The following is a 12,463-nucleotide window of genomic DNA, read 5'->3' on the forward strand; positions in this document are numbered from 1 at the left end:
TTCACACTGAAAAATCCCCTTTTCAATGAGTAATGAGGTTCTGGTGACAGATTTCAGGAGAACACAGCTCATAAATGCCAGTTAGAAGTGAAAAAGCAAGAAAAAAAAGTTAAGAAATTTAGAGGAAAAACTAAAGACTGTATATAGAGATGGACGTAGCCTCTGTGACGTCACCCATAGGTTTCTGAAGAGCTGAATTGAAGCTCGGTGGGCGGGTCCTACCATCACCATCTTGGTAGGGGCATGCCAGTCGTTTCACCCAGAAAATACATATATGGGCAAAGAGGTGGGGGGGGGGGGGGGGGGGGGGGGCTGTGAGTGTCATGGTGGAGGATTGACATTGACCGAACTCCAAGCTGCCCAGAGCTAAGAGCTAACCCGGAGATAACAGGAGCTAACCAGCTAACGAAGCTGAGCGGGCTAAAAACGTTGTTAACCGACTAAAAACCGCAGTTTTTCTTTGTTCTTCTTACTTGAAGCATGAGGTCCGGTACCTGTCAATCAAAAGGACACGCCCTTAAATATGCCGAACTTCGAGATTAAATTACTTTTAAATGGGCGAGTTAGAAAAAAATTCACTCCTCCCACAGTTGTCATGAAGGTAAACCTGACCTATAAACCAGGCTGTAAACATGTTTTTTTTTTCTTCTGTGAATTTGGCCTTTTTAACATGGGAGTCTATGGGGATTCGCTGTTTTCCAGCCCCTAGTGGATGAAGGGGGAACTGCAGTTTTATGCACTTCTGCATAGGCTTCCCTTTTTAACGTCGGAGGCTCCGTCCATCTTTCTTATACGGTCTATGGGAAAAACACACCAATCTTTAGAAAAAGTTTCAGATTAGATTCCAACCAAGAATGTTGGTTGTTCTGGACGTACAAAGCTGCGAGTTCACTCAAACAAATGGCAAGTATTTGTAGCCAATTTTTCTAGCTTTTCAAACAGCTGTGGAGGAAGATGAGAGCAACTCACCTCTGGATATTTTAACTTGAGGGATTTGTGCATCTCTCTGAAGCGGCTGTAGCGTCTGAACACCGACCACGTCTCATCCATCACAGAGATCTGACAGAGGACAGAAAGATTTAAAGCTTCTATTCACATGCAGGTCTCTAAACCTGAAACTCCCAAGTCTGATTTTTGGCACACTGAAGTGCAACACAAGTCTACCAAAAGCTATGTTTTATAAACTCATCTTTCTCCGATGATTTCATAATCAGTTCGACACCATTTCCTCCCAGTCAGCCTGTTGCGTCGTAGTCCAAGCTTTGAGAAAGTTGCTGAACATCCACCTAAAGCAGATTGAAATGTTGCCTCCTGGTGGACAGAGGACTACTGCGATGTCCTCTCTGTCTTTTAGTGGACAGGAACTGGCGTTTGCAGTGAATCAAATAGTTTCATCTGCATTCACCTTTTAATCGTTCTTCTCACTACTACAAGCCATCACAATTCTCACTCTGGTTGCTGTATGGCTGCAGACCATAGAGCTGCAGACAACAGCATCTGCATGGAACATCCAGGTCACTAAGAGTCAATTCACTGCTGACGCACAGCAACCTTAAATACACAGAAATGTCACATCACTTCCAAGAAATATGTGAATATAGGGACAATATACTGGTACCAGGTCTGCGTATTCACTTTATGGTTAGCCATTTGATCACACCAAAGACATGGACCGCTGACTGCCTGTGGACATGTACAGAAAGTTGAGACAGCAGCACGAGTAAGAGGTTGCTTGAGTCAGTCGCTGTGAAATTGTCAAGGTCTGCACTCGCACGGACCATGTTTACTGCATTTCAGTCAAAGCAGCACTGACCCACTTGTTAGCCTCACCAGAGGTCATGTGGTTTGCTACATTGTTTTTTCTGTTATCAGTTACCAATGAAGGATCTCTGAAATCCACTTGTAGACGGAAAGTGCTCTGTCTGTCTCCCTGCTTCATCACATCTTTCTGTACTCTGCCGGCAAGGTCGACTGGTTTAGCCATGAAAATATCAACTAGAGTTTTTTCAGACGGCTTTTTAAACAGATCAGAAAAACTTTCAGCTATCAAGAATAATTCTCTTTTTATCCGAATCTTCTGGTCCACCTTTTAATAAGACATTTTACACACGTTTTATAGATAAATTGTGCTGATCAGATAACAAACAGCAAAAACCTTATTTTGCCCTTCGGATGTAGTACCATGTGATGCATGCATAAATATCTGAACAAACAACTCATCTGACTTTGAACCAGATGGGCAACAGCAGCGGAAGACCACAACATGTGCCACTCCTGTCAGATAAGACCAGAAAACTGAGGCTACAATTCAGACAGACTCACCAGAACTGGACAACAGAAAAAGGAAATTTGCTGCTTAGTCTGATGATTCTCTGTTTCAGCTGCACATTCGGATGGTAGGCTGCCTAAAAATATTGTAGAATGTCATCAATGTATGGATCTATCCTGCCTGGGATCAATGCTTCAGGCTGCTGGTAGTATAATGGTGTGGGGCCCCTTACTACCAATGTAGCATGGCTTAACCATCAGTCTTCATAAGTATTGTTGCTGCCCATGCCCATCCTTTTATGACCAAAGTGTAGCATCTTCAGGCGGCTTCTTCCATTAGAGTGGAAGTGAAACATAAATAAGTCAATTAGTTTAGGAAGTTTGTGAAAAATGGAAAAATAACTGAACAATCTTACCTTCACCTCAAATTCAAAGTGCTCGTCCTTCCCCTGCCCGCGGAGAACGTAACGAGGAATGCTAACTTTAATATGCTCCTGGGCGCCGTCACAGCTCGTCCCGCTTGGACGGGACACATGGTGCTGAACAAGAAGTCATCGGGACCCAAACAGAGGAGGAAACAGGTGGAAGAGTAAAAGGTTGACTCGGAAAAGAAAGTTTGTTCTCATTACTGAATCTAATGATGTTACTTAGGTCCCTCTCAACCCACAAAGGGAAAGAAAATCAAACAACAAATAAAGTTTGATTTTTTTTTAATAGTTTATTTGGCATATTATACAGAATTAGTGTAAAAATAAAGCTTGACAATATTAATCTGGTTAAACCTGCAACCATTTTCCACAATGGACATTTCTGAACAAATTATGGAATTTACAACAAAATGGTCCCTTTGTAAACAAAACAGTACACTTCATAAAATACAAACTACCACTCAAATTTAATCAATTTATTATTAGGACGAGTTGCTTCATGTTGCAACACAGGCTGTACAGAAAATGATCCAAACTACATACATGACACGCTTAAAAATTATTTAAAATGTCCATTTAGGACATTTACCAATAGAGTCACTTTTCCGAACAGAACCTCTGACTTGAATTCACAAAGTTAATGTCTTACATGTTGAAAGTGAAAACGTGATCCGGCTGATGATTGGCTGTCAGGACAAAGTCGTATGTGTGATTCGTCCTCATGCACACAGATGATTTATAAAGAGTCGAGCCTCTGAGGAAGAACCAAAAGTTAATTTCCAGGAATCTGGTGCAGTGCTGGTGGGGGGCACCTCTGCTGAAGCCCGCCTCAACTCCACCTTCCGTCTCAGAGTTTGCTGTTTGGGACTTTTAAAGATAACATCTACAGTCAGGCAGTTTTCATTCTTCCTCACAATCAGGCATCTGATGTCTGAACGCTTGCAAAGTTTTAGTCTCTGAAACTGGGGTTGAATGGGGACAAAACTGGACCCCCTTGGGACCGGATGAAAGACTCCATCCTCCTGGAGAAGAGCTAAATGAGTATCTGTAAGAAGGCACTGAAAGATGGCATCCTGAGGGGAGTAGGTGGAGCTCTTGAGCTTTACGCTGGTGTAGAGCAGAGGACAAATATTAGCTAGGGAAGGTCTTCCAGGACCGTGCATGTTCCCATGAATGATGTAGAGCAGGTCTGCAAGGACCCGCTTGAACCTGGAGGTGACATTAAAGCCGCCGTCCAGGACAATATCAGGAACATTTGACAACCAGTTCAGAGAGAGGACCATGAGGTCCTCGGAGAGTAATGGGTGATCCTTTGAAAACTTGTCCGGAAAGCGCACCTTCAGTAAAGCCTTGCAGAACTCCTGGGTGAGTTTTTTGCTGTGGGTGAAGATGGCTAAAACCGTGTCTTCGTTGCAGCCGATCACCCGGACATGTTGCCCTGCTAAACTGATCTGGACTTCCTTGACGTCCAAGAGATCAAAATGATGAAAGATAGTAAAAGCATCCTCAGAATCTGTGCAAGCTGAGATCACGGTCACGTCTTTTTCTGACACAAGCAAGCAGCCAGGCTTTGGAGCCGGATGCTGCCGGTTGGCCACGTTGAGCCAGAAGGCACTCAGAAGTTTTCCGACTTGCCTTTCAGAAGACAGAGATTCCAGTTTTTCCATGATTTGATGGGATGAAAAAGTCTTTAGCTGAGACAAAGCTGGCGGCAGCTCGACCAGTCCCTGATGAAACACTTCAAGATTTTTGTCTCTGAATGAGGATACAGATCCCTCAGGCCATCCAGAAATGGTTGGGACCACAGGTAAGCCACAACCCTGAGGGGCACCAAGGGTGCAATCGCCAGATAGATCCACCAAGCGGACTTTGTGATCAGAGAGGCTGTGAAGGCCCTGCACTGGCTGAAGTTGGGTTTGCTGAACAAATGGCAGCTCTTTGGACATCATGGTCACATACTCAGAAAGAACAACTTTCATTTCACCTACTCCAACGTTTCGGAGGACATCACATGTCCCCTGTAGTCGTCTTTCAGCATCTTTGTACACTTCAGAAAGCTTTTCGGTCACATATCCCAAGGCATAGGTCCTGCTGGCCAACACTTTCCCAGCTTCCATTTCTTGTTCCATTTGACCACTTACAGCCTTTGAATCCTGATGAGTACCAGAAGTTTGCAGCTGTGATATCTGATCTTTGGAAATTTCAGATTCTTCTACCTTCCACGGGTAAAGTGTTTGGTTTTTTACTTTTCTAAGGTACTCCCAAATGTAGCTCCTGCTATTTGATATTTGTTCTTCTAGATGTTTTTCTTGTTTGATCTGACCACTGACATCTTCCTCTAAATGTTCCTTGGGATCATTATCGCTGTTCTGCAACTTTGATTGATCTATGAAAAGTTCAGATTCTACCATTTTCCATGGATACTGAGCTGAATCCTTTACTTTGGAAAGGTACTTCCAAACATAGCTCCAGCTAGCTGATCCAATCTCTGCTTCTGGATCTTTATGATGTTCTTCTGGATCATTGGTGGCTTCTCCCAAATCCTTTTTGGAGCCGAGTTGATCAATAGAGCTCTGTAACTCTGACAATTGATCCATGGAAAGTTCTGACTCTTCTGCTCTTTTTGGTCTAGGCATTTGGCTCTTGACCTTTGCCAAGTATTCCAGAACAAATCTCACCTTAGAAAACATCGTCTGTGCTTCTACTTGTTCACTTTGGCCAGCGTTGGCCTCTGACTCCTCCTGGTTGGAGGCAACGCAGTCATTGCTCAAATTCTGCAACTTTGAAAGATCGGTTTCTTCTTCTCTGGCTGGATTATCCTCTTGGTTCTGGATCTTTGTCTTTGAGCAAGACAAAGAATTTTTCTCCAAGAGCAAGGTGTCCTTTATATCATTTACAACACAGCAAGCAGAGTCACAATTTTTTTCATTGGGAATATTCTCGTTTTCATTAGCTGTGCAGGTCCTATCGTTTGGAGAGGAGATGTGAATCCTGTTTTGTCCAATGCAACAACGGTCGAGTCCACTTTTGGGTTGGACCTGTTTTTCTACAGGAATATTAACGTCCCCTTTCCACCATTTGTTGTTGTCGTTATTTTCAGTCTTGACTTCCTCTGTTGTCTCTAGCTCTTCTATGTGAGGGTTTACAAGGTTGTTCTCTGGTTCTCCTGACACATTGTCTTGGACATCAGGACAGCTTGTCTCAAGCCTCGGGAAGGACGGGAAGCTGAAACTGGTTCCCTGTGTGCACAAGGGAAGGGGGGGGGAGTCCATGACTACTTGGACTAAGACGAGAAGGTTTTTTTTTTTTTTTTTTTTTTTAAATTGTACTGAAGTCCATAATCCACCCCAATCAGAAGGAAAGTTTTTCCAATCACCAGGTGCACAGGTGAGTTAGAAGTGATTCAAAATCAATGGTGTGAAGAGGTATGACATGCAAATTAAGATCCGATTAAAAGAAAAACAACTTAAAAGACCAAAACTCCTTTTTAACAACAACAAAACCTAATCTGCAAATTTTATTATCCAAATTACATTTGATGTTTTAAGAAATTAAAGACTGGGCTGCTTGTGAGAATTTTCAAGTATTTAGCCATCTTCTGTATTTTTGTCATCCAAAAACACAGAACAAGCATCTATTTATCCAATAATAAAAGGAATACATAAAAGAACTGTTAAGATTTGCGAACGCTTGTTGCAGCGGCTGTAGGCAGACAAACTTCTACAGCAAATAAAAAAGGAAAGACTGAAGTTTTGCCCACTGCTATCTGTGTATGACATTCCTGAAGGTTTAAAACAAAAGCCCATCCTCTGTTTCCCTAAAATTAAGCCATGTTTAAAAATAAAGATTTCAAGATTTCAATTCATTAATATTATGCATCAGATTAAGTTTAATACAGACATTAAAAAGCAGCAATTTTAAAAGAAAAAAGAGTAGCAGATTTTCAGTGTTTATTAACTTGTCCTCGTCAGAAAAACATAATCAGATCCAAGTCTTACCTCATATCTAAGTCTCCTTGGACTTATATTTTGCAGCTTTTCAGTTTCATCCTGCAAACAGCAAAATGAAACTTCAATAGTATCACTGAACATAAACAAAATATAAAAATAAAATTAATGATAAAAAAAAGAAAAAAAGAAAGAAAAAAAAGAAGCAGCATTATTATGATAATTTTTTTGAATTACTGGTCATGGTGAAGGTGTGGGATAAGGGGAAGGATTCAGCAGAGCCAGGTCAAATTAAACTCGGGCAGAGAACAGCGAATCAAAAACCATCGTCATCGGAGGAGTCATGCAGATTACAGAGCACGGAGGTCTCGGAGAGGAAAACAAAAAAATTTCCGAGGGGTCCTGATCTTACCTCGTCCGTTAATCTAACAGAGCTACAGTCGCTAACCTCGTCGTCCTCCTGCAGAGTTAAAGAGCTGAATATCAGTTCTGCACACAAACATTTTGTTACCTGTTGGATCTGGTTCACTTTTACATCAGCGAGTAGAAATGATGAGAATTTAAAAAAAATAAATAAATAAATAAATAAATAAACAACCAGCTACAACCAGACGGGTCTCAGGATCCATTTACTCCAAAGAACCAGAACCAGTTTAAAACATCTGGACTGCTTTTCCTAACCAGTTAGCAACTGCAAAATTACTTCAATGTTGTAGCTTCTTCAAAATGTCAATTAGACTCAATTCCACCTCTTGGACCTTCACTGTTTCCTACAGAGGTCCAAGAGGGGCTCCTTTTCCTCTGGAGGTGAAGTCATACTGGACATTCAGCACAACAAGCGGAGCACTGGAGGGAAATCTGAACTCTAACACCGTCAGAAAGCCTGAACCCCACAAGAAAAGAAAAATAGCTCAACTGTAAACAAGGAACTGTGATTGGTCCTTAATGGTGCAGCAAGTTTATTAATTTTACATCTCTTCAGGTCAAAGAATGACTGAAAACTGACTGCTGATGATGGGCAGCAAAAGTAATGAGTTATAATATCTGAAAATATTTTTAAGCAACGTGTTTATGTCAGAATTCACTCTAAATGGTGTTTTCCATTTTGCAGTGTTCTGCATGGCAGCTTGGGATAAACTAATGCAGGTGTGTTTAACCTGTTCTGACTGCCGTCTACAGACACACTGAGCCTATTTACATGACCACCAAAAAAGATATTTGGGAACAGTTAGATTACTGTAATAATCTGATCTAACACGTTTACATCCATGTCCTAAACACGATAACTAAAACATCTTATTCAATATCTTCCTGTCATTGCCAGATTTCTTTCAGAGGACGTACATGGTGATATAACTTTGTATTTTCAAAACATCCAGTCTTTATTAAACATGGTGACACTCAGGGTCTTAGTGTTAGCTACTAATAAGGGAAACCCCTGGTCTCAGGATTAGCTGCTAATGGGGGAGCCCACAAATTTACAGCTAGCTGCCAATGCAAGAGCTAAAAATGTGCTAAAAAGACTAGATGTTTACTTTGACAAATACTCTAACTTCCTGCTGCTATACACCATCTTGTCCGTCTTTTCTGTTCCACTCACGTTGTGATTTCTGTCTATTAAAACAGAAGATGTTGAAAAGACAGAAGCATGTTTTTGCACATGCTCAGCTGTACGGCAATCTAAATAAATCCAAGATGTGGGTCTACATACAGGAAGTAAGAATGAGCCAGTTTGCATCAACACCAAAAACCTAATCATTAATCAGTTTCTTCAGTTATCAGATTATTCAAATCACCATGTAAGCAGCATAATTTTATTAAAAGAAATTAGATTAACACGTCTAGATTTTACCAAAATACTCCGATGTCTTCCTGCATGTAGACCAGTGTATGTTCATTTTCTATATATTTGAGCAGCATCAATTATATGTTTTATGTGATTTATGAAAAAAAAAAGAAAGAAATACATATATTTGATTATTTTTTAACAGTACCCCTGAAGGGATTGGAAAACCAGTACTGGGATTTTTGCCAAGACTTGGGAGTCAAAACTAAAACTGACAATTCAGCAAGAACATGTAAAAAACCTAAAATATTTAAATTGAGTTATGATGCAGATTTAATCCCTCTTAATCCCTCGTTATATAAAGAAGTGAGACTTACTCTGAGAGATTCACATGACGGTGATAGATCCACGTTGCTGCTGCCGTTCAGAAGATTCATCTTCCTTAGCCGTCGCTGCACTTCCTCTTCAATGTATGCATTGATCCTGTTGACAAACAGAGTAAACAGCAATTTAACCCTTTAAGCTCCAAGGGTCTTTTGGGGTTCTGCTTGGAAATGATATACTAAAATAGAATTGATTATTTTGATATTTGCAAATCAACAGACAAGTGTATTTCTAAGTCTAGATTTTAATAATTGCAAGGCAATGTTTAAATTGCTGTAATCACAATAATATTTAATTACAAATAATTACATTGTTACGCACATAAATTATTCAAAACTGATGCATTGAAAACTTTTATTTTAAAAGTACTTCTAAACTAGTAAAAACACATAATCTGCTTTAACAGCATTTCTCCTTTTACAAACCTGTAATTGAAATGTTTCTTGTAAATCTCGCCCTAAACATTTATCAAAACATAAAGTCAAATATTAATGAAAACATGGATGAAAACATGAGGATTTATTTGTTAAAAGGTAACAGAACAGGAGGGTCTGTCAAAGCAGTGTGAAGCGACTTTCGTGGTGAACACAGAGGAATAATATCTGATTGTGAATTTCAGCCATCAGAGACCTGAACTACAAAACTGGATTTTCTCTTATGAAGGCAGCTTCAGGGTTAACCCTGGGCTTTCCATACTACGACCCTGTTGGTTCTTACTGAGTAACTAAGCATGGCAGGACAAGAGATCAACAAGTGTGAAATCACCACCTTCTGATCAATCAGTTTTCTTTGAAAATGGCCTGGCCACTCTAAGAACATCACGTTGATGGTGGTGAGTATGACAGGAGCACAGCAGATGGAAAACCTTTTTAGGGATAGATGCAATCGTTTTCATGAAAAAAATAAAGTTTCTCACGAACTACTTTGAAGCACGTGTGCTCAACTTGTTGCCGAGTCCGTTTAGCTTTACTGAGATTGCATCTGAAGTAAGGAGGTTAATGACGGTCACACGTGGCATAACTAAAGGACTGCACATTTACACACATCTACTCCTACCGTCATAGTAAAGAATTAATATTCCAACACAAAACCCTCTCATGTGCTTGATAAAGTTAAATTGAGTGATCAGTGTTGTTATTTTATATCAGTCCATGAATTCATACTGTATAATCTCACAACTTAAGCCATTAACAGAGTCTACCAGCATTTCCTGGCATCTGTTGCTACGGCAACAGTACTGTTTTGGGTCTGGATGATGTGTTTGAACCGTTTATGTTTTTGAAGAATAATTGTCTGGTCCTCTATGTTGAGGTAGGCTGGTCTGCAGGGTTTTCCCATGTTCGCAACTGGTCAGACGCTGCAAACAGACCGCACTGGTTGACATGGGAAAACACTGGTTCCATTAGTGACCAGTTAACCAGATTCACAGTTGTCTGGAAGTCTGGAAGTGTACACCCATCTCAGAAATCACCAAAGTTCAGGTGGAAAACATCTGTGCACAAGAACGACTGACACCAGTCTTTGTTCAATCAAATCTTAGTAACTGGATAGAAAAATGGGAACCTGCTCTCAAAGGACTGGAAAATGGAGCTTTCCAGTAAATGTGGTTTTCATCCCAGTGGAGAAAAGCAAAGACAGAATTCATGATGATGAAGCAGAATTTAGTTTCTTCTGCTTGTGGTTCAGGGAAATTTGGTTGGAGACTATTAACTTAATGTAGAGATATGGCTGATCCGTGGTATGAACACGTGAAACTATGTTTACCTGCAGTTTTAACTGGTAAAAAGATGTTGACAAGCTTTTAGCTGATATAGTACAAGTTTATATTAACACACCAGACCTGATATTACCCTCTGTGGAACCAGATGTTAATCCCATGGGGGTTCGGCATGTTGGGGCTTGAGAGGTTTACTCAAAGTGTTGGAACATGAGGAACTTGCTATGAGCATGTGAGCAGCAGGTGTTGCTTACCTGTCCTCCGACAGCGGCAGCAGCGTGTTCAGACTCTGGATGTGACTGACTGGAGAGCTGCTATGACCCAACTTCTCCTCATTACTGATGGACTGAGTTCTGCTGTTTTCGTCTCCCACGCTGATCTTCTGCCGAAGCTTCTGGATCTCACGCTCAACTCTGAGAACAAAACAGAAACGTGACTCTGGTCTGCGACATCAGAAAAATCCAGTTCTGCCTCATCGGATCATTCGGGTAAAGCCGGTTCTGACCTCTGCTGGTCCAGTTCTGCTTCCGTCCTGAACGCAGAGCCCTTCTGTCCTTGCTCCTCAGAGTTCGTTTCCAGGGAGACACTGCGCCTCAGAGCAGAGTGCCTCCTCTCCAGCCGAGCCACTGCCTGCTCCATGGCCTCTCTCTGCTGCTTCTCTTTCGACTCCAGGATCTCCTTCTCCTTCCTCCTTACCTTCTCCTCCTGCCGCGCCACGTTAGCTGTGAACTCGCAGGTCTCCTGGAGCTGCTGCAGCTGCTGGGCACCGTTCCAAAGGAGGTTCAGCTTCTCCTGCTTCTCCTCCAGCTCCTTCTCCACCTGGAACAGCGTGTTGTCAAGGCCTGGCGGACTGTCACAGGTCCCGTCACCGCGCTCCAGCACCTCCTCAGCCCTCAGCTTCTCCTCCGCCAGCGTGGGGAAGACGCTACCAGCCAGCTGGGTGAGGAGTCTCTCCTTAAATTTCAGCCTGTGTTCCGCTTGTCTGACCAGCTGCTCCTCCGCAGCGTCTCCTTTCAGCCGGTTGGCAAGGCCTTTCAGCGAGCTGTACTCATGCATGACCTCCTCCTTCAGTCGCTCCTGCTGCTGTCGGAGCCCTTCCTCCTGTTGGCACAACTCCTGCACCTGAGCCACCTTGAAGTCAACGTACCAAGCTTGGGCCGATCGCGCCTCCTTGCTGGCCTCCTCCACATCTGTGTGTTCTGCAGCCTCTTTGGCTTGAAGGAGAGCCTCTCTGATGTCTGTTAGTGCTCGGCGCTCCTCCTCCAGGCGGCAAACGTCCTCCCGGACAAGCAGGGCGGCAGTCATCTCACGTTTCTCCCACAGCTCCTCCTCCAGCCTCCCCACCCGGCTAAGCTCCTCACGCTCCTGCTCCTCCAGCCGCCGCCTCTCTGTCTCCAAGCGAACAGTCTGATCCTCACGCTCCCTCTTCAGCCTCTCCAGCTCTCGGTATATCTCATTTTGCTCCAAGGCCTCCTGCTGTCGTCGCCTCTCATCTTGCTCCTCCTCCTGCTGCCATTTCCGGCACCTTCTGCGCTGGATATCCATCCCCTGGATCTCGGAGCGCCTTTCCTCCTCAAAGCGCTCCTTCTCAGCCAGGAAGTCCCTCAGACGGCTCTCTATATCCTGGCTGCGATGGCGGAGGCTCTCCTCCTGACGGAGGATACGCTGCTGCACCTCCTCAGACTCCTTGCGCTGACTCTCCACCTCCTGTTGGAGGCGCTCCAGCTCTGCTTTCTCACTCTGCTGCTTCGCCTCCATCTCTTTGATCAGCCTCCTGCAGAGAAAAAAGTTTCATGCCTCAGGTTAATCTGACATCTGCTGCTCATGTTCCAGATGTGTTTCTGTCGTCAGATTCACTACGAGGTCATATTTTCCATGAAACGGTAAAATGTCTTAGTTTGATCGGTTTGTTTCAGACTCTAAAGTTTGACAT

At 42.8% G+C, this 12,463-nt stretch overlaps 2 protein-coding genes across 3 annotated transcripts in view; both read right to left on the bottom strand.

The window, feature by feature from the left end:
* kif16ba (kinesin family member 16Ba) overlaps nt 1-12,463 on the bottom strand; it is a 31,702-nt gene that overhangs the window by 2,576 nt on the left and 16,663 nt on the right. For both annotated transcript variants that reach the window (XM_079264690.1, XM_079264689.1), the window contains 6 exons: nt 11,036-12,304; nt 10,785-10,943; nt 8,807-8,912; nt 6,695-6,745; nt 2,685-2,807; nt 970-1,059 (listed from right to left, as the gene is read on the bottom strand). In XM_079264690.1, the coding sequence (XP_079120816.1) occupies nt 970-1,059; nt 2,685-2,807; nt 6,695-6,745; nt 8,807-8,912; nt 10,785-10,943; nt 11,036-12,304 (1,798 nt within the window). The remainder of the gene's footprint in view (nt 1-969; nt 1,060-2,684; nt 2,808-6,694; nt 6,746-8,806; nt 8,913-10,784; nt 10,944-11,035; nt 12,305-12,463) is intronic.
* LOC306774799 (uncharacterized protein) lies at nt 3,416-5,968 on the bottom strand (the record flags this gene model as incomplete). Its single annotated transcript, XM_079264972.1, has 1 exon — nt 3,416-5,968. The coding sequence occupies one exon, from the start codon at nt 5,966-5,968 to the stop codon at nt 3,416-3,418; it is 2,553 nt and encodes an 850-aa protein (XP_079121098.1).

The sequence above is a fragment of the Telmatherina bonti genome, assembly GCF_933228915.1.
Source record: "Telmatherina bonti genome assembly, chromosome: 3".
NCBI classification, from domain to species: Eukaryota; Metazoa; Chordata; class Actinopteri; order Atheriniformes; family Telmatherinidae; genus Telmatherina; species Telmatherina bonti.